This window comes from Gobio gobio (genome assembly GCF_949357685.1).
Source record: "Gobio gobio genome assembly, chromosome: 2".
NCBI lineage: Eukaryota > Metazoa > Chordata > Actinopteri > Cypriniformes > Gobionidae > Gobio > Gobio gobio.
The window spans coordinates 65,883,193-65,911,002 of NC_137098.1; the positions used below are offsets into that span (position 1 = coordinate 65,883,193).

Here is a 27,810-nt window from a genome sequence, read left to right on the forward strand (position 1 = left end):
GTTATAAATCTAAATTTGCCGGAAGTTGTCTGGGTTTTCCCAGGCTAGGTCCGTTCAGCAGTGTCACTTTTTTAAACTATTTTAAATAACTTTTTATTTTAATTCTATATAATTATTATGCAGTTTGAGCTTTTATCATTTGAGAAACTACTTGGAATATTCATTTAAAAATGAATTTGTCACATTTTTATTTATTTTATTAAAGTCCACTCATCTAATATATGCTTTTTATCTAAATTTGAAACTAAAATTGTGATGTTGAAGAAGCATTAATTTACAGTGTTGTTATCCTTGACCTAAACTATTAAAACATTAATTGAAATAAAGCTGAAGATGAAAACTTGAACTTAAAAAACTTAGAAGAAATTAGAAATGTTGCCTTAAGTTTAAGATGAAGTACTAAAATGACTTAAACTAGAACTAAAAATAAAAATACATTTAAGCTAAATTATATTTTGTGGAAAAAACAAACAGAAAAATGACAAATAGCACATAAAACATTTACTAAAACTTAAACTAAAAATACTTAAATGAAAACTTTTCTTTTATATTATATTAGTGTAAAATGAATAGTACTAAAATAATCCTACTTGCAGTCAATTTTTACCTTATGAAGTCGAATGGATCTACATAATTTATTAATCTTAGTTAATGCACTGTGAGTGTGAAACAAACAAACAATGAACAACTGGATTTTTATTAACTAACATTAACACAGATTGAAAAATACTGTAACAAATCTATTGCTCATAGTTCATGTTAGTTAATACATTAAAGGTGCAGTGTGTAGTATTTATGAGGTCTATGAACAGAAATGCAATATAATATACATAACTGTGTTTTCAGCGGAGTATAAAGACCTTACGTAATGAACCGTTATGTTTTTATTACTTTAGAATGAGCCTTTTTTATCGCCATACACCGCGGGTCCACTTACAGTGAAGTCGCCATTTTGAGCCGCCATGTTTCTACAGTAGCCCTAAACGGACAAACTTCTCTACAGAGCGCTAGCTACTCTCTGCTCTCTCAGACAACAACATTTTTGTCCTGTGTCGGCCACCGTAGCCGTAGTTCCGAATGGGAGGGGTGAGCAGTGGCCGGTTGCAATTCACAACTGTATCACCAGATGCTGCTAAAATGTACACACTGCACCTTTAACTAATGTTGGCAAATGAGACCTTACTGTAAAGTGTTACCAATAAATATTGTATTAGTATATAATTATAGTACTAATGTAAAACCTGCAGTCGATTTCTACCTTATGAAGTTGAATGAATTAGTGAAATAGTTTCTGATAGTTCTCATTTATCCAGGTAGTTATGGATTCAGTAGCCGAAGGAGCCGGCCTGGCTCAGAAAGCGTAGCTCTGAGAAATCAAATACAATGACATTCAGGCATTTTGGATTTTATCTGGATATTATCGTATGCTTCTTTAATGTTCCTTCTGTGTTGTGGCACAGTGACCTAGAGCCAGAATGGCTGGACGATGTCCAGAAGAACGGTGAACTCTTCTACCTGGAGCTGAGCGAGGGAGAAGAAGAAGCTCTGCTGGCCCAAGTGTCTGCCAATCACTCCGCTGCCACCAATCACGTCCGTTTCAGCGAAAAGGAGGCGGAGATTATCACAGACAATGGTAAAAAGCAAGAGGCCTCCAGCCAGAAATCCAAAGCAAAGCTCAAGAAGTTCACCAAGATCCTGAGACGAAAGCGGCGGCCGTCTCAAAGAAAAGCCGCCGATGGAAAAGACGGAGGATCTTCCCAGCGTCCCACCTCCATCCTGAAGAATCAAGCGGGTCAGCGGCCTGGAGTCGTGGTCCAGCAGCAGCGTCTGAAGGACGTGTGCGTGTATCTGAACCCAAAGCGGCTCGGCAGCGCCTCGCCTCCGTCTCCCGACAGAGGCGGCCTGTTAGAGGCCTTGCTGGGGGTCGTGCATCGGCCAGGAGGAAATGCAGGGAAGAGAGCGGGAAAACTCATCATCCATGGTCTGGTCCCACACAGTCCTGCTAGCAAGTGTGCTGAGATTCTTATTGGTAAGTGCAGATAGATAAGGAGCTGGCCATTGTTCTAGGATTTTTACTAGTGGTCAGACTTTTTTTTTGAAGAATTTATTTTGAATATTCATTTATTTGATCAAAAATACAGACAATTTGTTAAATATTTTTACAATTTAAAATAAGTTTTATATTTGAATATATTATAAAAAGAAATGTATTATTGTGATGGAAAGCTGAATTTTCAGTGTCTTTACTCCAGTCTTCAGTGTCACAAATAGAGTTGGGTATCGTCTGGATTTTAATGATTCCGATTCTGCTTATCGATTCCTAATTTTGAAAAAGTAGATATCACCCACGTTTATTCTAAGTCTTGTTGCAAAACATTTAATTCAAAAATCAACAGGCTAAAACACTTACACAAGGAACTGTTACCTATATGGTTTAAAAATACCATAGCAAACACAACTAGCCTAACTAATATACATTTCAAGCATCATTAAAGACAAGTACACACTCGGTTATTTAAAAGGAACAAATAAAAAATTAACAATCGCACAAATAAATAAAACTGAACAAAGATACCATTTAAATAAACAGTGTTTTTAGATTTTCAGGTATTCAGGTGCAGAAACTTTAATCAGTTGTATAATAACACTGCACTTTATGAATAAAATACAAATATAGTTACAAAAGTTATTAAGTCAAGAACAGCTTTGTCTTTTGTTGTTTGATTAACGTTATTATAGAGACGGCAGCAGGAATATTAGGCTGCTGTCACTTTAAGAGCTGCGCTGATCCATTATACTGTTACTTGTGTGTTTTCTTTGTCAACTGTTTACGTTCACTTAAAGCTGATATATGTACACTCACCTAAAGGATTATTAGTGTTTGACTCCCTTTCGCCTTCAGAACTGCCTTAATTCTACGTGGCATTGATTCAACAAGGTGTTAAAAGCATTCTTTAGAAATGTTGGCCCATATTGATAGGATAGCATCTAGCAGTTGATGGAGATTTGTGGGATGCACATCCAGGGCAAGAAGCTCCCGTTCCACCACATCCCAAAGATGCTCTATTGGGTTGAGATCTGGTGACTGTGGTGGCCATTTTAGTTCAGTGAACTCATTGTCATGTTCAAGAAACCAATTTGAAATGATTGGGGCTTTGTGACGGTGCATTATCCTGCTGGAAGTAGCATCAGAGGATGGGGACATGGTGTTCATAAAGGGATGGACATGGTCAGAAACAATGCTCAGGTAGGCCGTGGCATTTAAACAATGCCCAATTGGCACTAAGGGGCCTAAAGTGTGCCAAGAAAACATCCCCCACACCATTACACCACCACCACCAGCCTGCACAGTGGTAACAAGTCATGATGGATCCATGTTCTCATTCTGTTTATGCCAAATTTTGACTCTACCATCTGAATGTCTCAACAGAAATCGAGACTCATCAGACCAGGCAACATTTTTCCAGTCTTCAACTGTCCAATTTTGGTGAGCTTGTGCAAATTGTCGCCTCTTTTTCCTATTTGTAGTGGAGATGAGTGGTACCCGGTGGGGTCTTCTGCTGTTGTAGCCCATCCGCCTCAAGGTTGTGTGTGTTGTGGCTTCACAAATGCTTTGCTGCAGACCTCGGTTGTCACGAGTGGTTATTTCAGTCAAAGTTGCTCTTCTATTGCTTGAATCAGTCGGCCCATTCTCCTCTGACCTCTAGCATCAACAAGGCATTTTCGCCCACAGGACTGCCGCATACTGGATGTTTTTCCCTTTTCACACCATTCTTTGTAAACCCTAGAAATGGTTGTGTGTGAAAATCCCAGTAACTGAGCAGATTGTGAAATACTCAGACCGGCCCGTCTGGCACCAACAACCATGCCACGCTCAAAATTGCTTAAATCTCCTTTCTTTCCCATTCTGACATTCAGTTTGGAGTTCAGGAGATTGTCTTGACCAGGACCACACCCCTAAATGCATTGAAGCAACTGCCATGTGATTGGTTGATTAGATAATTGCATTAATGAGAAATTTAACAGGTGTTCCTAATAATCCTTTAGGTGAGTGTATATATGTAATATGCACAAAAAAAAATCAGTAAAATATCCATAAACCACTAGGCCAGTGTTATATATTTTGTTCAGTTGAGTACTTACAATATCCCAAATGTTTCCAACTATTTGTAAATCGTGAGAAAATGCTATTTTACCCAAGGATTGGAAATGCGTCATATCTGCGTTATCCTCGGTTTCCGGGTTTATTCTGCAGAAACGCTTTACTCTCACTGCAGTGTGAACAAGTGTCATAGCAGCCGCCGAAGGAGAACGCACAGATTAACTTCATAACTTAATTTTCAACACACTCAGATGTGTCTAAAATGATAATCAGAGCTGCGTTACCTCACACTCATGACCGGAAAAGAGGAAGTGCCGCCGGTGACTGTGGCATAATAAAAGTCCCGCTGCTTGCGAGGCGTGTGTTGCGTTCATCTCATTAACAATCGCTCCAGCGGTTCCTCAGCTCCACAACACTCGGTCCTGCTCTGCTTCATACTACAGTAACGTTAATCAGTCTTAGGGGAAATGCATTACAAGTAACTTGAGTTACGTAATCAGATTACTTTTTCAAGTAACTAGTAAAGTAACACATTACTTTTGAAATTTACAACAAAATATCTGAGTTACTTTTCAACATTTATTTGACTGACAGCTCTCCAGTCCCCATGTTGAGAAAAGTCGAGAGTAAGTGCAGAGGCGTTGTGTGTGAACATGATGGTTATTGTAGTTCTAGACTAAATGTGAGCATTTACTCATCTCACTTGCACAATAAAGATTCAGTACTCCTCAAAATTAATAAAATCAGTCAAATGCAAAATCAGAGCACTATGCAAACCTCCAATAATTAAATGTTAAATAAAACAAATATTTTTAATCTACCTTTATTGACCAATGTCTTGCTGCTGACCTTCGATGATTCAGTTAAACCATGAGCAAAAATTACTTGATTTTTTGTTTTTATGGTAAAACCTTTTTCTCCTGGATCCTGTTCTTCCATTATCCAGAATGGCATCAGAGCTGCGCCCTCTACTGTTCATGCGTGAATTTGCATTTTTACCTCATCCTGAGGCTTATTATTTCAATTTTGGTATGAAGAGGTCTTTACATTTGCACAAAAATATAACTTTTTGTTATAAAAAAACAAACAAACACAAAATCAAGCTCAGCCCAGGTGAGAAAAAGTAACGCAAAAGTAACGTAACGCATTACTTTTCTTAAAAAGTAACTAAGTAACTCAATTCGTTACTTTTTAAGGAAGTAGGCAAGGCAAGGCAAGTTTATTTTTTTGCAAGTATTGTAATGCATTACTTTTTATAGTAACTTTCCCCCACACTGACGTTAATAATCACATCCATCAACATGATTTCTGCCCGAGTCCTATCCCGATTCTTTTCTACCGGATGTGAGGTGAAGACCACATGTCCCAAGTAGGGCTGAAGCTATCGATTCTTTTTGTAATCGATTAATCTAGCACTTAATCGATCGATTAATCGATTAATCAGATAATTTTTCCCCGTGTTTTTAAACAACCAAAACAAATAATGCATAACGAAAATGAAAAGCAATTTAATTTATTAATATCCACAACAGGTTTCATGCTGTAATCTAGCGCTGACATCAAAGTAAATATCTTTTATGTAGATTTCTATACACCTGCAGCATTTACCATTAGGCTACTAACAAATAATATATCATATGTGGTGAGCCTATTTGCTATGGTAACCTAGCATCCTGTGTGTGTGTGTGTGTGCGCGCGCGCGTGTGCGTGAGGCTTCATTGCAGTTTGGTACAGCAGAAATACATACATTCATTTTTAATAGAACGCCGATTTGGCTTGCATCACTTGCATAGCGGTGCATTTAAGGTGAAGCATCCGTTCGAAAAATCGTGTCACAACATCACGTCCCGGTGTATACAGTGAACGCATGCTGAAATTATTGTTGCGTGGCTACATAAAAGTTTAAGCATATGTGATGCATTGGCGCGCGCGAGAGAGAGGAGGGTGCGTGCGTGCGTGCGTGCGTGCGTGTGTGTGTGTGTGTGTGTGTGTTACTGATTTTCTACTATCAGTTCTGCGCTGCTCTCCGCGCGCGATCTTCACGCGAAAAGAGGTCTGCTTTCAGGGCTCGCGCTCGTTGTCAAAGACGCGACACGGCTCAACTCTCCGTGTCACAGAAAAAAGCTGAGCACTGAACGGATAAGTTTTCCGTATTGTTGTTTTTGAATAGTGCACAACCGCTTCAATGTTCAAACTGGCAAGGCTTTAAAAGCATTTACTTGACAAACTTTATGAGGATGAAAGTGAAAGCGATCTGGCTTCGATCGGGGCTTGCGCGCGCCGCGTGTGTGTGTGTTTGTGGCAGCTATAAGAACGGTAATCAGCTTACATAAACTGTGTAAAACATGCAGTTACTATAGTGATTCTAGGCATCTAGAATCTAAACTAAATTCAAAATGTATCATGCGCTATGGTGTGCTTCCTGAACATTGAACAGCGGTCCGTGTGAATCAGATCCCTGCGCGTATAGTGCGCGTCATAGGAATTTAACGAGGCTTCTGCCTCGAGGAATTTTTGTAATCGAGTTAATCGAGTAACTCGATGAATCGTTTCAGCCCTAGTCCCAAGATTCTGTGCTCAAACGTGGCGTCATCAAACTACACCTTTGTTTTGAACAGGCGACCTCTAGTGGACGGAAAACTTGCACCTTTAAGACATAACCGACTGTGTTTACAAGGTTATGTTGACATTTTTGTGTGTATTTGTCCATTCAAGTACAAAAAGACGCGGAAGAGAACTCAAGTTTCTCTCAGTATCGTGTATAAATATTATATATATCGTATACATATTCAGCTATATATCCTAATCAATTGTTAACATGTATTCATTTCTTCAATGAGCTCATTCTCTCTGCTTAATTTAATACGTTGTTTAAATTAATACTTTGTTAGCTAACTGCATACATTTCTGAAATGCATCATTTGGACAGGCACCTCTGATAACAGACGCATGTATTTTCTGTAAAGCTGCTTTGAAACGATATGTAATGTGAAAAGCGCTATACAAATACATGAGAATTGAATTGTGCAGCACAGAAAACAGCGCACGGGTCTAGTGCTCGATGTTTAAAAATCACATTAAAATAACTTTTTCAGTGCGTGCGCTTTGGATGTGTGCGCAGCACAGGAAAACAGTGCACAGGTCTAGCGATTGAAGGGTTTAAAGTTATATTAAAATGCACACAAAGGAATCAATAAGAGGATTTTATAACAAGTATCTGATTCCTGACCTTAAGTAATGCTTTTCGATTCCCAACCCTAGTCACATGATCCTTCAGAAATCACTCTAATATGATGATTTGCTGCTCAAGAAACATATGATTATTATAATATTGAAAACGGCTTCATATTTCTGTGGAAACCATGATAAATGTTCACATTTTTCCAGTATTTTTTATTGGATATAAAGTTTAAAAGAGCCGCATTTATTTGTAATTGAAATCTATTGTAACATTATAAACATCGATATTGTCACGTTTGATAAATTGAATGCACCCTTGCTGAATAAATGTATTAGTTTCTTTAAAAAAATAAAATAAATCCCCAAACTCTTGATCGGTAATGTATGTATTTTGGCTCATGAACTACTCAATCCATAGAAAATGTTGAAACCACCTAGCAACCATTCAAAACCATCCCAGCAAAGGCACAGCAATGCACCAACAGCCATTCAGAACACCTGGTGAGCTTTTGCACTCACATTTCCTTCAAAACAGTCTGTTTAATGTAATGAAACTGTTACGTCAAGCTGCGGCTTAGTGCTGTGGTTGGTTTTATTCATATTCTCTCTTACAACTGCCTGTTAAACACTCTAGTTTTATGTCCCAGCACATTTGGTAATGAAATCATACGATTGCGAGTAACAAAAAAAGCTGTTTATTCAATTTTCGGTCATGAATATTTTTCTGTTGATGTACTAAAACGATATTCGAGGGGAACCCGCAGTCACTCTCTCCCAGAGTCCGACCAAAGAAATTCCAAACGGGTTACACTACCCCGAAAGCTCTTTCCCCTGCAGCTTTTTACGATTGTTTCTCAAACGCCCGTCCATACCAAAGCAATTAGACCGTTTATCTGAAATAACTGAGGGAAATCTTTGCATGCCGCAAAGAGAAGAGTGTGCAAATCTACCAAAGGCAGGTGGAGGTGCTGTTTGATGTGCATTTGTTTTTTATCGTATGGCAGAAATACAGTTCACCAAAGCTATTTGCACACTCTGAAATCAGGCGACTGTGCAGATGTTTGTGATCTTTGAGGAGAATATCTTTCATGTTTTCTGTAGGTGATGCCCTGGTTGCTGTGGACGATGTGGACGTCACCTCAGAAAACATCGAGAGAGTTTTGTCCTGTATACCAGGCCCCACACAGGTAAGTCTACATTAATCTGAACACATCTTTTTCCTCTACATTTTGGCCTTTCCGTTCACACTGAGACTCCTCGTTCAGGCGATCTCTGACCGTTTTTTTCCCCGTGTGGATCTGAGCACGATTGCCATGTTCATATATGCCTAAACAAATCGAACTAAGGGAGAAAATGCACCAGGTTGACCTTCCGTTCACACCGAGACTGCAAAAAACAGAGCTTTTTGAAGACGCTGTCCCAAGTGACTGGCTGGAAATTAGTGATGGGGAGTCGACTCCAAAAGAGTCAATTCCTCGACTCTGAAAAGCCCCAGAGCTGGGATCGACTCCAGCACAGGAAACGACTCTCGGTGTCGACTCTTGTTGCGGTATCTGAAATCTCTCACTTGTTTACTGATTCTCTAACCCCTAGTTCATGGCAGTTGAGTGCACTATATAAGCAAGGAGAGCGACACCGCGTCAGAGAGGTATAGATTTGGTGTTCCATGGTTAACCTTGTGTTCATAATTATTAAACGAACCATAAATCATTAAAGAAACTCACATCAAGCATAAACGCATCAATAAGCGTACATTATTGTATGCATTTTAGTATTTAGAATCTTTAACTCACCTTTTAAGACAATGATCATGTGCATTTAGCGCTATCACTCGACAACAGCTGTTTTTCGTGACTTTTTTCTCTGGAAAATTAGGTATCGGCAACAGCTAGGTAACAACGTTGATAGCCACTCATCAAGTTATCGCTAAAATGGACTAATTTGGACGGTCACGCTTAAAGTGTGTGGTTTTAATGAGGGGATTTTAAGGCTTTGTGTCGGAGGAAAATAAATTAAATGTGTAACACAATTTTTATTACCCTGTTTTGATGTAAAGTTAATGGAGTCAAGGAGTCGATTCCATAGACTCCTACAGTGGGAGTCCGGAATCAGAGTCGACTCCAAAAAACCTGGAAATGAACACCCCTACAGGAAATTACCCAACTGATTAGAGCCGGCATTTCTGTTGCATATGAAAAATATCAAATGAAACGAAACCACACAGACAGTTTATCAGCTCTGAGCAATCTTACAGCGAACTAACAATATTACAGTGAACGTTCCTTATGAACGAACAAGTTATAGAAGGCTTTTCACAAATCATCAACATTCCCCATGGATTTAATGTAAACTGTAATGCTAACTGTAACCATGGTATTGTGGCAGAAATAGTTGAATGTTTTTACATTTTTCATTTGGGGGTTCATGCAAACGTTTGAATGTGAAATTCAAGCACTTTTCAAGTTCTTCACACTTTTTCCAGCACTTCAAAACGCTAAAAATTATCCAATTGAAATACTGCTTCACTGCCAAATGTGCATTTTCAAGAAATAAACATGTACAATTATTGTTACTGCAAAACAATATTAATTTTATTATTTAATTACCTTTATGAATAAAAATCCCCCCACCCCCCAGCGCCACCAGATCGAGCCCATTATAATCAGTGATGTTGTCTACACTGGATGCAGAGCGACCCAACGCGACGAATCCCCGACACTAAACTGATGCCTCGTTCCATTTATGACGTACTGACACGAAGGGCAAATGCTTTGGCGTGTCCAGTGTCGACAGCCTTTAGCTGTTGCGGCGCGATGCGACGCTTAATGGTCACATCTGGTGTAGACACGGTTTCAGGATCAGACAATTGAAGCCCATCTCTTTTAGACGCTCACTAAAAACCTTGTAAACGTAGGTATTTTGATGTGTTTTGGACACTTGTTCTAAAATGTCTGACCAAATTTCAATTAGGCTGTACTCTTCATCTTTGCTACAGGTTAACCTGTGGTTGATTTTGAGAGGCATTAGCAAAAAAAAAAAAAAAAATAGAGGTATTATGTACATTGCTTTTTACGCAATGTACATAATTACCTATCATACATTGGGATACAGCCTGTCTGGTTTGTTGGTCCATTGGAACGGGCTGAAACCACCTCGTTCAGGTGATCTCGGACCGTTTTTTTTTGGTGCGGATCTGAGCCCGATTGCCATGTTCATATATGACGAACTAAACTAAGGGAGAAAACGTGCCAGGTTCTGAAACAGATGCTCCAAACGAGTCTAAACACTTAAAACATTGAAACTGATGCAAAGCTTGAACAAGGGAAATGAACAAAAGTATGGCTCGTAATGTTTATTTTGCTCTCAGTCAACAACAGTTCAACCTGGGGTAAATAAAAGGATGAAAGCTGAGAAATCTCAGATGCTTTTCACCACTTGAAAGACAAAAGCTCAGTTTTCCTGCTCTCAGACCTCCCATAAACCCACAAACGCTGAGGGCACATGAGGGCAAATCCATGTTTTGGGAACTGAGGTCTGTTTTTAAGGGATTAATTTGACTTAACTGCCTTGAAATTAGACTTTTTTTTAACAAGACATAATGTTTTCAGATGAGCCCTTTCTAAAATGGGTTTTGGTTTTTGGTCTGCGCCTCTTGGCCTGTGAGTAAATGCTCTTTTCTTGGCTAACAATATTTTCTACATTAACAAATGACTGTGCTTGTTAAGTGTTAAACTCAATTTGGGCTCAGTGAAATATCGGTGGTATAATCTTGTCATAAACGAGACAAATTGACTGTCGATGCGCATTAAGCTTTGATAGTTTCCTCATGTCATGTTCTTTGGTTTGGTGAGGCTGTTGTTTGTTGCAAGTTGTTGGTAAAGTTAAGCAGTTTTCAACTCTATAATTTTCCATTTATGGCCACAATGGCTACGACTCATCTCAACCCAAAACACTTTATCTAAACCCAAATCCAGAAGCTGTATGGAGTCTGAAGACACGTTTCTACGACCCCTAAACTCAGCTGGTGAAGCAGCTTTTGAAAATCATATCTTTTTCACATAGAAATGCATGTATAAAGCATGAGTGATTTGAACAAAGACCTAACTCCAACTTTGGCATGCAACTCGTCCGACACCAATCATGCTACAGATATGAATGAGAGGTGTGCTGTTACTTTTGATATTATGACATTGATAATATATTTAATTTCCATAATCATTTCCAAAAATTCCAGTAATTTTTTGTAGCATCATCAATGGAACAAGTTTTGCACAAACAAGCACCACTCACAGAAAAAAAACTCCAGCGAGACGCTGCTTCTCTCTGAGAATGTTTCGTTTGATCCCTTCTCAAGCTGGTTTTGTTCTCTCCGTTGCCTGGAAGAGGCAGGAATGTCGAAATTACAGAGCTCTGTCGCCCCGGCAGCGACGGCGGTTACCGTAACGCTTGTTTTTGTAGGCCACAGGAAAAGAGCCATTATCCTGTGGAGAAGAGAGAGGGAGAAAGTGATTAAAGGACGAGAACCCATTGCAAATTACACCGTAGGACAAAAAAGGACAAGCTAGGCTATTATGATATTAGGGTAGAGGAACTGTGCTCTTGTGAGGTTTCCAGAGGCTTGCCAAGCTTTTAAAATGAGCTGCTGGTGATTTATGAAATTGTAAGGTAAGCATTGCGTGATTGTTGATTTTAAATGTTACTACACCACCAACTTTTTTTCTTTGGACGTTGACATCACGGGGTCAGTAAGATTCTTGAATACTTTTAGGTCCTGATTGCACCTGGTATTAAAGGGTAACTTCAGTGATTTAGCATTAAGCTTCGTTTCAGTAGAAACCCCGTAGTATATTTGAATTATGGTAATTTTCCCCCTCATATCCCCCTGAGACGAGAGAATTATGCATTTTATTTTTGGAAAAAATCCTCAGATGACGCAAGTATCGTCATTTTGCGTCATTGGAGGATTTTTTGGCCAGATGCTTAAAACTACAGCCAGTAGAAGGAGCTGTTCCGCATGTTTTCAACCGCTCATAGGGGAGAGATCTCACTCTCAGAATGTAAATGCAATCGGCTTGGCCTCGGGCATTCATAACGGCAAAGTGAGTGTTTCAACTTTTCAAGGAATTCCTATGAAAGTTTAGCTTCCATATGCGATCAGAAAACGCGGCAGACTGGACACGCGCTGGCTGGTGAGCTCTTACTTCCTCTTGTGCTGAATGAAATCTGACTCCTGCTGCGTTTGTCCTGTGACTTTCGTTCGGCTCACTCACACTTTATTGAAAAGACACATTCAGTTTTTAATTGTAGTGTTATTCTCTAACTGAACGACATGATTGTATTATTATGAAGATCAAAACGACGCTGAGGGTGGTGTAGGGAGTGGCCTCATAGGGCAGTGAAGCAAGTGCATTCTGGGAGTTGTTGTCTTTCATCCACATGAGACAAAAATCCATTTTCGGTCTTTTCTCAGTCTAGAAGGCACCAAATTCAAAAATAATTTCACATTTCTACTACATAAATGACAGTTTAAATACACATTCATCTTCCCAGCGCTGAAGTGCCCCTTTAAGATGCGTTTTGGCCGATCGGATCACAAGGGGCCTGTATACACCTGGTCACTTCATGCATTTTTACTGATCAGATAGCTATCGGATTTATCAAAATTATTCCATTTACACTTGGTCACACGAATGTGTCTATCCGATCTTCAATGCCCACACTGGTAAGATCTGGGGAGTGTGTTGATCATCTGTGACTTACTTTTGGTTTTATTTGCGGTGGTTTGTGCGTTGGCTTATTATAACATGACATAGCCTATAACACGCTCTCACACGTTTATTTTTTAGCATTGTTGGGATGAGTTAAAATGACATATTAGGTTTCAACAACCAGATGCATTTAGACTTAGTTTTGACTGGAATGCGGTGAAGTGGTTTGGACGCTCGGATTAAAATCCGTCTCGTATGTGTTTCGGAGGGCATTTACACCTGGTCTTTTCACGATCAGATCCGATCACCATCCGATCAGAGTAAAGAAGTGGCCAGGTGTAAACAGGAGACACATTCCCGTTTACACGTTCTGTTTTAATCCATCTCTTTTGTCCACTTTCAACCACTTCTGTCCTGATTTCTTCCAGGGGAGGGTCTATGGGCGGGAATATGAATGGGCTTTTATTTCAGATCTTTCGATCTGATGGACAAAATAAATTCACACAATTTATATAAACATGCCCAGAGACGACGGAAAAACACAGAGAGCAGCAGCTTTCATTTCTGACCACGCCGAACGCTGTGAGTGCGTGTTAGAAATCAGGAATGGTGAGAGAACATTGAGCTTGGGACGTTTTTCGTCTTCAAACCAAACTTGGGTCTCCAGCCGGCAAAGTTTGAATCCTATTTGGCTAGAATGCTTCCCATAATGCATTAGGTCAGTAGCGGAGAGTAGGCGTCTTTGGCGGTTTTTGAGGGCATTTGATCACATGACCACAATCCGGTCGAATGCGTATTCGACTACCTCTGGAAGTGGACAAAAGTGGACAAGCTCAAAGCGTTTTAGACCCAGTTTACACCTGTGTTTAGGATTGTCCACTTGTGATCCAATCGACCAAAGCGCATTAATACCAGGTGTGAGTAGGGCCTTATTCATCAATGATATATTAAATTGATCAAAAGTTACAGGAAAATAAATGAATAAATGCTACTGTATGTTTTTGGAAGCAATAATGCTTGCATCTTGTGTCAGCCAGTCAGTCAGTGAATGCTGTCAGATAGATCTCTCCAGGTGTTATAGACCTCACTGATGATAACATGAACCTAGAAGAACTAGCATTGGCCGTGATGTAATCTGATGATCTGTATGTGATCTGAAACTGAGCGGCAGTCTTCCACATCCCCTAATAACAGGCTTGTTTTCCCGCCCGCTGTGGCGTCCTGCCCGACAGACTCCAGCTCGGCCCTGCCGTCCAGCTGCTCGCGGTCCGCAAACACTCGTGCGTCTCTGGTCTGCATGTTAAACAGCCGAGGGGGAGTGGATGCGCCGCTTTCTGTGTGCTGTTAACTCACAGATGGGCGCTGGTGCTTTTATTGATCTCAGCGTGTGCTTTATTTGATTTGTACAATCTTAGAGAGTTACTGGGGTTCTTTGGCAGAAGTCTGGGCTGAATTTGGAGCTACATGTTCGACTTAAATCATAAATCATATTGTGTGAGCTGAAATATTTGTACACTAGCGTTCAAACGGTTTGAGTTTTCTTATTGTTTTTGAAAGAAGGCTTATGGAAGTTGTTATGGCAAGTCACCATTAGAGTGATTAGTGTTCCCTTCTGTGGCTTTTCTTCCATTTCAGCACATATACACAACTTGCTTTAGCTGTAATTCTATATAAGCTTTTCAGTTTGCTTAAAAGTTAGACAAACTAAGAAAGTTGTACATCACTATTGTGCTCATACTAAAGAGGCCTTGATTTTGTTTTTGGATCTACTAGAAGAGGTTTTCATGCTTGAATGTTCAAAAAACACATTCTCCATTGTTGCGGCTCCTCTTTTCCCAGTCTGTCAGTAACGCTCTGTTTAGTTTCTGTCTCTATGAAGCCCCTCCTTCTGAAAAACACAATGTGCTCTGATTGGTCGGCTGGAGCAGTGTGTTGTGATTGGTCAAGCGCTTCGAGCGTGCTTGGGAAATGTCACGTCCCTTACCATAACCACCAGTTTCAACACACTACTAACTAACTCAACCAGGCCCCGCCCCTTTATTTAGAGTGTGCCTTGGGCGGGAATGATTTAAGTGAGGAATATTGTGACGTGTTTGAAAACTCAAGACTATAAACAAGGCTTTTCACAGAAAATGTGTTTTCCATGCTCATTTTTCATGCTCAAACATCAACATTACACACTAAAGACGGTTCAAAATGTAAACAATCATGGATCGACAAGTAAAGAACATTATTAGTTTTGCGTTATTATGTTTATTATATTGTGTTTGATGAAAGCACAGACCAACTTAAATTTTTAAGTTGAGCAAACTCAAAAAAGTCCTAAAGCTGGATGCCTCAACAACCCTCTACAATGCAAGTAAATCACTTGCATATGCGACTAAATCTTCACTCTGGGCTGCTAAATAATGTCTAAAATTAGCCATTGGCTTATTCATTCTTAGATTTTACTCGCCAGTGTGTTTTAGAGGCTCAGAATAAGTTTAGCATAGATATAGTTTCGCTCTCCGTCAAGGGATCTGTACCATTTTGATTCCGCTCAATGGATGCGCAGCGTGCCTGTATTTGACGTAAACTCTAGGCGCACGATTCGCCATCACTTTGCTGAGAGCGCTGTGTTTCTCACACACACGCAGAGAGAGAGAGAGAGAGAGAGAGAGAGCAGCTAGTTTGTATAATTGGTAATTTCATGTTTTCATCAGTGTTTATTTCTGATTCTTTCCCTGTGTTTCTCAGGTGAGGTTAACTCTGGAGACGGTCTGTCCTGTCAGGAGCAGTCCGGACTCGAGACCCAAACCGTGTCCTCCGGTCAGTCAGCTGGTCCGACTGCTGTGGGGGGAGGACACAGTCGAGCTCCAGATGTCCATCGCACACGTGCCGCACATAGTGATGTACCTCTCGCTCAAACTGGACTCGGAGTCGCCGCAGGAGGAGGTCAGTCTGTTCTAAGTGCTCCACCGATTGATTGCATCACAAAATATTATTTTCAGCTTGTGAGAATTGGGAAAAGCTGAAACAGCTGTGTGTGGATTTTTTCAGTGCTTTATCCGTTAAAATAATTTAGGCATCCAAAAGAGTTTCCCCTGTTAAATCAGTCCGTGCCGAGCTGCCAGGAGTGAGCATGAATGGCTCTGCTGTGCCACTAACCGTCGCTCGTATTTATAGCCATCAGTGTGACGTGAGGAAACAGGAGAAGAGAGGGAAAAGCTCCCCTTCGCCCGGCTGAATAATTCACAGCGAGACGCCCCGCTCCCATCAGAAGGGAAAACCACTCGTCAGGACTTTGGAAAGTTTACGTTTTAAAGACTTGAATCGCTCAATTCATAGAGAGAATCGAAATGCCTTTTAAAGGTTATGGCGGAAATGCAGGGTGAATTACACAAAGAATATGTGTGGGTGAAAATAACAAAAATAAGACAATTATATTTTGCCTATAGAAAGTGAGGAATATTTGTTGTTTTTTGCATTTTCTTTTGCATTTGCCTTTTTTTATTTTCATAATAACAATTAAACACATTTCCATTATTTATATGTGTGTGTATATATATATATATATATATATATTTGTGTTTGTGTGTAATGCAGTAATACTAATATTATAAAATATTATTGTAAATTACAATGACGTTCTTTGTAAAATCAGTATAAATAACCTCATTTTCTTAGCTAAATAGTATTTATATTCTTTTGTATTTTGATTTTGGGGTGAAATACATAGAAATTAATGATTTTATTTCACTTCAAAATCAAAAAACAAAAAAAGTAGAAATAATATTTAGCAAAGAAAATGAGGTTATTTATGCAGATTTTACAAAGAAAGTCATTGTAATTTACAACAATATTTAAAATATTATAATATATTTTTACTCTATTACAAGAATAATATAAATATAAAATGTTGTAACATGTTTTGTTTATATATATATATATATACACATTACAAATTACAATTTTAAAATTAAAATCAGCATAAACTACCTTAATTTTCTTCATGCTAAATATATATTATTTCTTTGTTTTTGGACACTTAATTTTAGAATAAAATATGACTGACATATTCTTGACGGGTTAATGGTTCATCTAGTGCAGGGTTCCTGCAAAATTTTGATTCTATTAATCCTGAACAGACTTGAATTGACTAATCAGAGTTGTTGGTCCGCCAGGTGTGTTTGAGCACAGATGAACTAAACTCTGCAGGAATGAGGAATCCTGACGTCGTCGTACAGAGATTTAAGTTTGCTTTTTGGCCTTCAGCCGGTTACTGCCAGGTTGAAGTTTCGAACACATTGAAACGGCTTTTGTAAATGCATCCCTCCAGGTGCTGATAGTTTAGAGTAGTTGATTTACGGTGTTAAATCTTCGCTGAGAGAAGCGTGCTTGCAATCCGACTCACTTAAAAACCTCTCTCTGTCTGCAGTGATTGATGCTGCGCGGAGCTCTAATGTGAGTTTGAGCGTTTATAATGTGTGTTTTTATGCGCTGCAGCTCTCGCTGCTCCAAACCACAGGCCACAGCGCTGCCGTAAAGACAGAAACGACCTCCTCTGAACGCTGACGCCAGCTTTAAGAGCGTAAGGAATACACTGAAGAGATAAGCGATACGTGTGTGTGTGTGTGTGTGTGTGTCTCGAGGGCGAAGGCTTGCGGTTTGAAGACAGGCATGAGAACTTCATTTCTCACAGAAACTCAAAGCGCTGCCAGGTTGAAGTGTTCCTGCTCCGCATACTAATCAAAATGACAGAGGAATCGTCCCTCCCCTTCATTCCCTCCTGCAGATAAACCTCAAACCATCTCACACTGCTGCAGTCTACGGATGAGAAGAATGGCCATTCCTCTTGGGGAAATGCGGTTTTTGGCTGAGTTATGCGCTGTGGGCGACCCGTTATTTAAAGTCAATGTGAATCGATCTTAAACACATTTTGTAAGCAAGCGAATGAAAATAAGGAGGGAATGGGAATCATTTGAAATGCACTGATGAATCATTCATGATGAGAGTAGGAAGTAAATTGGTAACACTTTAGTCTGGGGTTTAGTTTCCAAATAACTAGTTGTTTATTAATATGCATATTAATGCCTTGTTCTGCATGACCATATTCTACATCCCTTAATCTTACCCAATACCTAAACTTAACAACTCTTACTAACAGTCCAACAGGAAACGCTGATCAAAGCTTGTTTTACTGCATTTATGCATGATCACGCTATGATATAAAGGTTTTATGGACTTTATTCGAAACAGAATTTGCTTAAAGCTACACTGTGTGATATTTTCCCCCATCTAGCGGTGAAAAGGTATATGACCATCCAGTGAATATTAGTTTCTGTTCCTCTCGATTCCGATTTCGTTTTAACTCCTACGGTGGCCGATTTAGTCCAAGATTAACATGGCTTCCAGTTCGACCTCGTCCACATTCGACACGGTGCCATCAAGTGTTAAAACGCCAAAGGCGAAGCTTGAATTTACGGGTATGTCCCTCTTTGGCTAATGTACTTTCAAGATGGAGGGGCAACATGGCGACCCGCATTCGAACCCCTCACCCGTATGTGTTTACAATGGCATATTATAAACTTTCGAGAATACTTTATTACTTGAAAGAAGTAAATATACATTAACGAGCACATATATCTTTGAAAGAACTGAGTGTTTTTAGCTAAGAATAAACTAAAAAAGTTACACAGTGTAGCTTTAAATGGAGGGCAAAGGTGTTAGCCTGGTCCTACCAGACTCTCCTACATTTAATTTGTTCAGAGAGTCTGGCCACTCTCCATTGACAAGCGTTTACTTCCTTGAAGGCGGGAACTCGCTAACGTTTGGTCGTGACGTATGTCATGCGCAATTGCCTTAGCCAACTCCTTCACCACTAACAGAGCGAGCTGGAAAATCAAACTTTTCCCGAACCCTGTGTGGAGTTGGGCCACATCATTATGGCCACCAACAAAACTCAGCAAAGATTGTTCTTGCTCCGGCTTTAACTTCTGGATATTCGGCAGCGGTGCCACAACGGACCGAATGGCTTCGCTCGCATCTTTCTCCGCTGCCATTACTGAACTACAACTCAAGCTAGCGCACGACTCACCACTGATAGCGCTCTGGTTGGTTGTAGCGCTATCCTATTGTGTGCAGATTTGAAAGACAACCTTTTATCCCGCCCCTCGGATTGAGCCCTGCCAATGGTGTGTTCCCAGACCCAACATCTGATGTAGGTCTGGCTAACAACTTAATAGTGCTGTTATTATTAACCAAAAACTATTAAAACTCAAACTGAAATATAAATAATGAAGAAAACCTTTAAAAAAAAAAACATTAAAATGTTGCTTTGGCAAAAAAACTGAAATGAAATGTTATGGAGTTGATGCACTAAAATAAAACTAAAAAGGAAATAAAAATAAATGAATGCTAATTTTTTTTTTTATTATAATAATGAAAAAAGCTAATAAAATGTATAAAACTAACTAAAATGAAAACTGAAAATATAATCTAATTCTAAATATTCATAAGTACATTAATAACTTATAAATATAATAATATTAAAATCAAACTGTTTTCAAGTAGTGTGATTTTAAAAAAAAGCTGCATTTCCCAAATCATTGCATTGCTGTTTTTATGTCACGAGGCAATAATCAAACATGTTTCTCTATGCAAAGTAGTTTTAGTGAATTGTTTAGACTAGATGGTTCAGAATCAGATAGTTCAGAAGTAAATGAAGCGATTTAATCACTTATTCCCTATGCTCAAGTCTTTGTCACGCTGTGCCTTCTTTTATGAAATGAAAATGAAATTCTACTGTTAATCAATAAAATTTCGACTGTTAAAGAAATGAACAGGTTTTCTAGATAATAAGCTACTTTGGTCAAACTTTAGTTTAGATCCAGTTCTCACAATTAACTAACCATAAGCTACCACTTCTGCCTCAGTAAACTCCTAATCACTGCTTATTAATAGTTGTGTGTTTCCTCTGTACAGCAGGAGATTTTGTACCAGTATCCGGTGTCCGAGGCTTCGGCCCAGCTGAAAGCGGTGAGAGGGATTTTCCTGACGCTCTGTGACATGCTGGAGAACGTCACGGGTGGACAGATAGTCAGGTGAGACGCCGGGTTCAGAGTGATGTCAGTGGATGCCCATGAACAGTGTGTTTATCAATGTCAGGATTTTAGGCTAATGTAATCTGAATACATCGTTCAAAAGTGTTTTGATGTTCAAACGTCTTCTGCTTACCAAGGCTGCATTACAGTGATCAAAAATAGAGAAAAAATTTGATATATTATGATCATTTAAAATAATTTTTTCCTATGTGAATATATAGTAAAATGTAATTTATTCCTGTGATCAAAGCTGAATTTTTATCATCATTCCTCCAGTCTTCAGTGTCACATGATACTTCAGAAATCATTCTGATAAGATGATTTGATGATCAAGAAACATTTATGGTTATTATCAATGATGAAAACTTTTTTTTTGTACTTCATATTTTTTTGGAAACTGTTACTTTTTAGAATTCTCATACTGTTAAAAAGTTTTGGGGTCAGTAAGATTTTTTTTTATAAAAAAAAAAAAGAAATTAATACTTTTATTCAGCAGGAAGAACATGTATCAAAATAACAGTAAAGACATTTATAATGTAACAAAAAATGAGTTTTTTGAGCAGTGTAACTATATAGTGTAGGTGCTGTAAATGGCCAAGTTTCTGTCTTTTTGCCTTTTCCAGTGTATTTTAATTCTGTTTATTATAGTTTCAATGCTGTACATTTTGTCACATGTCCTCTGTTTCTCCCTCAGTTCCTCTCTGTGGCTCAAGCAGCAGCTGGTTCATGTGGGCTACTGGAAGGAAGGATCCAATCTGCTGGTCATCGCTGTACCTGCCAGCAGGTAATTCTCATCTTTATAATCATCCCGTCTGCCAACGACAGCTGTAATCTAGATAATAACTGTCATTATAATCAGCTGAGCCCCTAAAACTGAAGGATCACCTCTATAATCATCCCGTCTGCAAACGAGGATCTGTAATCTAGATAATCACTCCAGTGATTGTAATTGGTATTGATCTTTATAATCAGCTCATCTGCTGAACTTTAAATTCAGTTCACTTTCTCAATAATAATCAATAATCTCAGTAACCTGAATCATAATCCCAGGTGTTCAGCTTGTTCATGAATTTAGATGTTTATTGCTTCAAAATGTAAAGGCCTGTTCACACCGGGACGATTTTTCGTGCGCGTTTATTGCCGACGTTTAACGCCTCGTGACTAAACAAAGGGCACCAATGTGAGTGTGCACACCATAGATGGTAAAAAAAAAGAAACAGGCGTAAAAGCGCATTTAAAAAAGTTAGTTTTTTTGTTTTGACATGGCGTGTTGAAAACTGGCCGTCCAATGAGATCGGCGCTTTAGTTCACGTGCCTGGAGCTGCTGAAGTCACAGTAAAACATGACTTGTTGGCGCTCAAGCACAAAGCGGTCTTACCGAGCACACACTGATACGATGAAGAGGAAGTACACAAAGAAGAAGAGCTGCTAATGCTGCTTGCCAGTTAGCAAAAAGTGTGTGAATGGTTTTGGTAAGTGTAACGATGTTTGTTCGTGTGGGAAGAAGGAGGCGGGAACCGGCGAACAATAAACAATAAACTTTAATCAAATAAACAAACAAACAAAGTGAAAGTAAAAGCAGCAGCCCCTCACGGACGACTGCCGCACACATACATAAACAAAACCATAAATAAAAATACAACTTAAAATCCAGGCCTGGTCCTCTCTCCTCCTTCACTGTCGTCGCTCCTCCTTTATATTCCCGTCACTCCTCCGCGAGAGACGAGGCCAATGCGGCACGCAGCTGGCGCTCATCATCATAATAATGACCGCGGCCTCGTCCCGTCTCACGGTCCCTCAGCCTCGCTGCTCGCCACAGTAAGCATGTAAATACTGTCTCTCTTCTTCTTCTGTGTGACAAGCGAGTGTCAGAAGCGTAAAGTGCCGCAGCACCACATTGTGTACCGGGAGCGCCATCTACTGAATTTTCACGTTCACTCGGCGCATCTGCAGTGAAAATTGCTTGGGTGTGAACCATAGACTGTAAAAAATATGGACGTAGAGTCCGTGACGTCACCTGTAGGATTCTGCAGAGAGTTTTTGAAGCCTCAAAGTCAGCCATTGCCATCTTGGCAGCATGCCACTCCCGGATCACTGAAAATGGGCAAGATCACTGAAAATGGGCAAAGAGGCGGAGCTGAACTTTAAGGCTTTAGATAATGTAAACAAATGAGTTATAAAAAAATTCACCCCCCTCACAGTCGTCATGAAGGGCAAAATTAGACAATTTGTCCCAGACTGTAAACATGTTTTCTTCTGCTGTAAAGTTGGGCATTTTAACATGAGCTCAATGAGATTCTGCTCCTTCTGGAGTCTGTCTCTAGTGGCCAGTCCATGAACTGCAGTTTAAGTCACTTCTGTATTGACCTCAAGAGAAACTGGGGAAGGTGCCGCTTGGTGTGAACACAAAGACACGCCGAAAAACACCTTGAAAAACACTGGCGATAATCGTCCCGGTGTGCACAGGCCTTTAGGCCCTGATCTACTCACAGTGAAGTTTTTCTTCATTCTACACTTTTGGGTAAAAATAAGTTTAAAATACCTTATCAGCGATATATTTCTAGCGAACATCCTGATATATGAATATGTAAATATGCACGCTGTCCTCTCAAAAACGAAATAAACGCACATTAAAAATGGCAGCGATGAGGAAAAAGCAGTTCAGAAAGCATCTGATCGTAGCGATGTGGATATTTGCACTCAGCACTACAGAAATTTGCTAAATTTTATTTTATATATTTGAGGTGCAAATGTGTAAAATATATTATTTTTAATTTTTTATTTATTTACATTATGTTAAGTTTAATTGTATTTTTCACCTTATTTTATTCCTAGTTTAAGTATAGTTTTTGTGCTCAATATTTTAATGCAGATTTTATGCTAGTTAATGTTAGATGTTATGTTGGTTCAGTTCTCAGTTTAGTTTCTGTTTGTGCTGCAGGGTTCCTCTGTTGTATCTGCAAACTGTGATCGAGGGAGTTGTCCGAACGCTCAAGGTCATGTACGGATCTCTTGACAGGTGTGCATTTCTATATACTTCTTGAGAGCTTTATGAATCTGTACACTGTAAAACAAATGATTAAAAAAAGATTATTGGAGTACTTTTTACAAGAAAACCTTGGTGTTTCTTTGTAACTATTTATGAAAATTACTCCCAATTTCTGAGAGCAAATTATGGAAATCCTACACCAAATGTAGATAAATCATAATAGCAGATGATCGGTGAATAAAGGCTGTGATCTCTGTCTCTCTTCAGCGGGTTCTGTGAGGTGGAGAACGTTCCTCGTCTGGATCACTTCTTCTGCCTCTTCTTTCAGCAGCTCATCCAGCCCTCCCGCTTGATTGACAGCTCCAGACCGCCCACCCCCGACATCTCAGGGACCCTCTTCTTAGACGGGCTACCAGCCGTCCGCTGGCTCACTTTACCAGCAGACATAAAGGTGTGACAAACACATGATAAGTTGCATAATTTAACTTGGGAATAGCGCATAAAACGTTTGCGAATAAAGCAGCGTCCATCTCATGTGTTCAAGAGAACAAAATCATCACTTTCTGGGAAATTGAGGCAAAATATCTGTAATTAAAACCAATGTGGCTCTTTTTTTCCTCCATTATGAATGACAGTCGAAAGTCAAAAACCGCTGTCATGTGATCTTGCGTTGGGATGCTGGTGTTTGTGAACGCAATCGTGTGAGACGCTTCTGCAAGGGAATTAAACCAAAGACTTGGACAGATTTTGGCTCAGGCGTTTCAGAGTGATCAAACCAACATTTGAGATGCTACGATGTGATTGGTCGGCCGGTTAGTCCAGTTATCCAATCACATCCACTGTTGAGGCAAAGTCACCAGAGTTTGTTGTTGCACATCAAGGGATTTATTCGTTAAACGTGTTTCTGTCGTCGTTTATGTGTATGTCTTCTTATCGGGGAAAAAAATTACCTAGCAAGCAACCATTGAAACAATGCTAAATCAAAGTTAATGCGTCAACTTTAATTGCATTGAATCAACATCACTTTTGCACCCAATTAATGTTAATGTTGATATAAAATTTTAATTTCATTTAAAAAGTTGTAGTTCTTGTGTTTGATTTTCTGAGAGCATGTTGATGAACTGACATCCCATTGTAACATCGATTCAATGCCATTACCATTGATTTTCTTTACTGAATTTTAACAAAATGTCAACATTAATTGCGGGTGCAAAAGTGACGTTGATTCAATGCAATTAACATTGACGCATTAACATTGATTTAGCATTGCTTCAATGGTTGCTTGCTATCTTGGTCTGTTTTTTTATTCTCATTTCTGGAATTCATGTGCATCTTGGTCTTTACATCAGGAATGTTTTATCTGATATCCCATGTGGTATCTCATTCACATAAAAATAGGTGGATGGAAACATGCATGAGTTATAATAAAATAATGTTTCTCATACATTAATTTAAAGGAATATTTCACTCAAACATGAGAATTCTGTCATCATTTACTCATTTCATGTTGATCCAAATCCATATCTTGTGTTTTTCGGTGAACATCCTTGTGCAGCTGTGGCCATAAATGACACATGGTCTCAGGTTTTCATGTTTTGACTTCTTTCTCCAGGTTGAAGTGGACACTGTCCTCTCAGACTTTGAGTCGTCGGACTTTGGTGACATGGTAAGATGAGTTATTGTTCTCAGATAACTGGCTAGGATAACCTATGGAAAAACATTGGTGTTACATCATGACTTATCTCATTCAAAATGTTAACAACAACAACAAATATAGTATATCAATGTTACTGAAATTACACTGGTAGCAAGATGTGTCCTGTTGCATACACTAATCCTTCTCTGTTTTCTCATTGGTCAGTCTGAGGATTTCTACGGCATGAGGCGTCTGTACGTCATTTTGGGCTCCTGTCTGTTTTACAAGGTGAGTCTTGAACCTCCTGAAGCCACATGTTATCATGTGTGTGTCGCTCAGTGTCACATGTGGAAAGCGTCACACTGCTGCTGTCAGTAAGTAATTGAAATTGAATCATGCTTGTAAATGAGTCTCGTTCATATCTGAAACGAGTCTGACAGAAGGGGGGCATGCCGCTTCTTGTGAATGCAGCTGTCAGATGAAGAGACTCTTTTAATTATGAATGATGATGTGAAGAGGATCGATTAGTTATCAATTCTACATCTGTCGCTCCCTTGACCCTGTAATAATAGTCAGAAAAATAATTTGGTAACACTTTACTTAAAATGCACCTTATAATGCATTGAATGGTCTGTAACCACAGTTATAATACATTACAAGTTATGATACATTATAACACTTGAACAGACCTTTAGAAAGTATAATGCATCAAAACGCATGAAAAACAACCAATTTCAGATGTGACGAGGAATCAAATATAATGCAAATATTGTATGCATATACTCTAATGCATTTTAACTTTGGCTACAATTCTTTATTAAAAATATATAATGCGTTATAACACACATTATTAATACCTTTATAATGCATTATACATAAAGGCTTTAAGCTACCAATTTTTTGTTGTGGAAATGGGAGAGTTTATTGAACCTTTAGACAAGATAATAAAAAAGGAAAAAGGTTTGCATGTATTTTTTTGAGCATTATATTTGAAACTTCAGGCTTGATTGGCTCATACTCGAGCTAAAAAAACCACATTTTATTCAGAGGCCCAGACTGAGCAAAATTATGCAATTTGGTGCAGATGCTGATATTTATATGGCCAAAGATAATAATTCTGAAAGCTTTAATGTAAATGATTGAGATCTTTATAAGAGTATATCAAACTACTGACATAAATACAAATATCAGTTGTCACTCTAAGGGCCCTATCATACACCCGGCACAATGCGAAGCCAGGCACGACACAAGTGTTTTTACTGATGGGAGACGTTTTTAAAATTGTACTAAAAGTACTTTTACTTGTTAAAAAAAAAGTATGAACTGTCGGGCGACAGAAGGCATGTAGTAGATTGTGTGCGACATAAAGGTTTTGATCATGTTGATCATTTAGAGGCCTAAGAAATGTGTGTATCAAGTAGGCTTTAAACACGCTCAGACACACTCAGTTTTTTCACTTGTTAGCAGTTTTATGCCTGATCTTCCTTATATTTTCATTGTCACAGTCATTTGTACACTGCTGAAGGTCCAGAACACAGATCTGTATTTCTCCATCTGTCCGGCAGGGATATCTCATCGCGAACCACCTGCCTAAAGAAGACCTTCTGGACGTGTGTTTGTACTGTCAGCACTACTGTCTGCTGCCGCTGGCGTCCGAGCAGCGCGTGGGGCAGCTGGTGGTGTGGAGGGAGGTGTTTCCACAGCGGAGAGCCCAGCTCAACCCCGGATACTGCCAACCACACGGACGACACTTCCTGCTCATAGTGGGCCTGGTGAGAGATCGCTGACAGTGAAGACGTTTACAGTGTTACACATTTCGCACAAGCGCTGTTCTTTTTCTAAGAATCCTGAAGAAAGTGAATGAAGCATAGACCATAAAAAAATATGGACGACGCGACTTCATTGACTTCCGCTGACCATAGTTGAAGCTTTCGTAGTCCCGCACACGGCGCTGACATCTTGGGACCGAGTCTGCGCAGTAGAGAACAGGAAGTAGAGGCGCGATTATCAAGAGCCCGCCCACACTCACACAGATGCAGAACAATTCATTATGTTGGTGTGAAATAATATAGAAATGTAGAAATTAAAGCTAAAGCTCCAATCTCCTCCCAAAAATCCCGAAAAAAGTTAGTTAGTGCCTCAGTGAAAACTTCACTCAGAGAAGCCGTCAATCTCAGCTGTCAATCATGACGTCACACCCCCCGTTTTTATAGCATCACATAACTCACTAAAACTAAACTTATTTAAAAAACGAACACTTGAAATGAAATCATCGTAATAAAAACTGCCTAAAATGACAGAAACCATCTTTAGGAAACAATTATTTGAAGTGTAATTGAATTGTTTAGTGTGTCTCGCGTCCATTCAAATACATGGAGAGGCGGGGTTTAGGAGCTATACTGGGACCGGCCACCGGGGGGCGATCGAGGCGCGGAAGCTTCAGTTTCTGACAGGAGCGCTGCAGGCTTGGTATGAAGCAGCACAACTGTTTTCAGCATTGATAATAACCATAAATGTTTAGAATGATTTCTGAAGGATCATGTGACACTGAAGACTGGAGTAATGATGCTGAAAATTCAGCTTTGATCACAGGAATACATTATATTTTACTATATATTTACATAGAAACAGTTATTTTAAATTGTAATAATATTTCAAAATTTGACTGTCTTTGATCACATAAATGCAGCCTTGCTGATCAGAAGAGACTTCTTTCAAAAACATGATAAATCTTACAGACGCCAAGCTTTTTCATACTTGTTTTTCGTTTAAATGTACCAACCCTACTTGATACTCAAAGCAAAGACTTGCTACTAGATCAGAACAGCGTTTATTTGGAATATAAGTCTTTTTTAACATTATAAACATCTTTATTGTCACTTTAGGGGCTTGACGTTAACTTTTTTGCTCATCAGCCACTGGGGCTAGTGGTTTTCCAAAGTTACTAGCCACTCAGCATTTTCACTGGCCATCATTTTGGCATTGATACCATGGGGGAAAACTGCCATTTAGATATATTTAATATGATCAGATAAATAGTCAGCAGGTTTATTAGGCCGCTGTCACTTTAAGACGCACGGATCCACTGTTACACATGCATGTTTACGTTCACT

The 27,810-nt window shown here is 39.3% G+C and overlaps 1 protein-coding gene across 2 annotated transcripts in view; it reads left to right on the forward strand.

The window, feature by feature from the left end:
• intu (inturned planar cell polarity protein) overlaps positions 1-27,810 on the forward strand; it is a 39,493-nt gene that overhangs the window by 1,999 nt on the left and 9,684 nt on the right. For both annotated transcript variants that reach the window (XM_079811047.1, XM_079811046.1), the window contains exons 2-11: positions 1,461-2,029; positions 8,384-8,469; positions 15,727-15,924; positions 19,954-20,072; positions 20,767-20,856; positions 23,014-23,091; positions 23,329-23,512; positions 24,674-24,727; positions 24,923-24,985; positions 26,263-26,469. In XM_079811047.1, the coding sequence (XP_079667173.1) occupies positions 1,461-2,029; positions 8,384-8,469; positions 15,727-15,924; positions 19,954-20,072; positions 20,767-20,856; positions 23,014-23,091; positions 23,329-23,512; positions 24,674-24,727; positions 24,923-24,985; positions 26,263-26,469 (1,648 nt within the window). The remainder of the gene's footprint in view (positions 1-1,460; positions 2,030-8,383; positions 8,470-15,726; positions 15,925-19,953; positions 20,073-20,766; positions 20,857-23,013; positions 23,092-23,328; positions 23,513-24,673; positions 24,728-24,922; positions 24,986-26,262; positions 26,470-27,810) is intronic.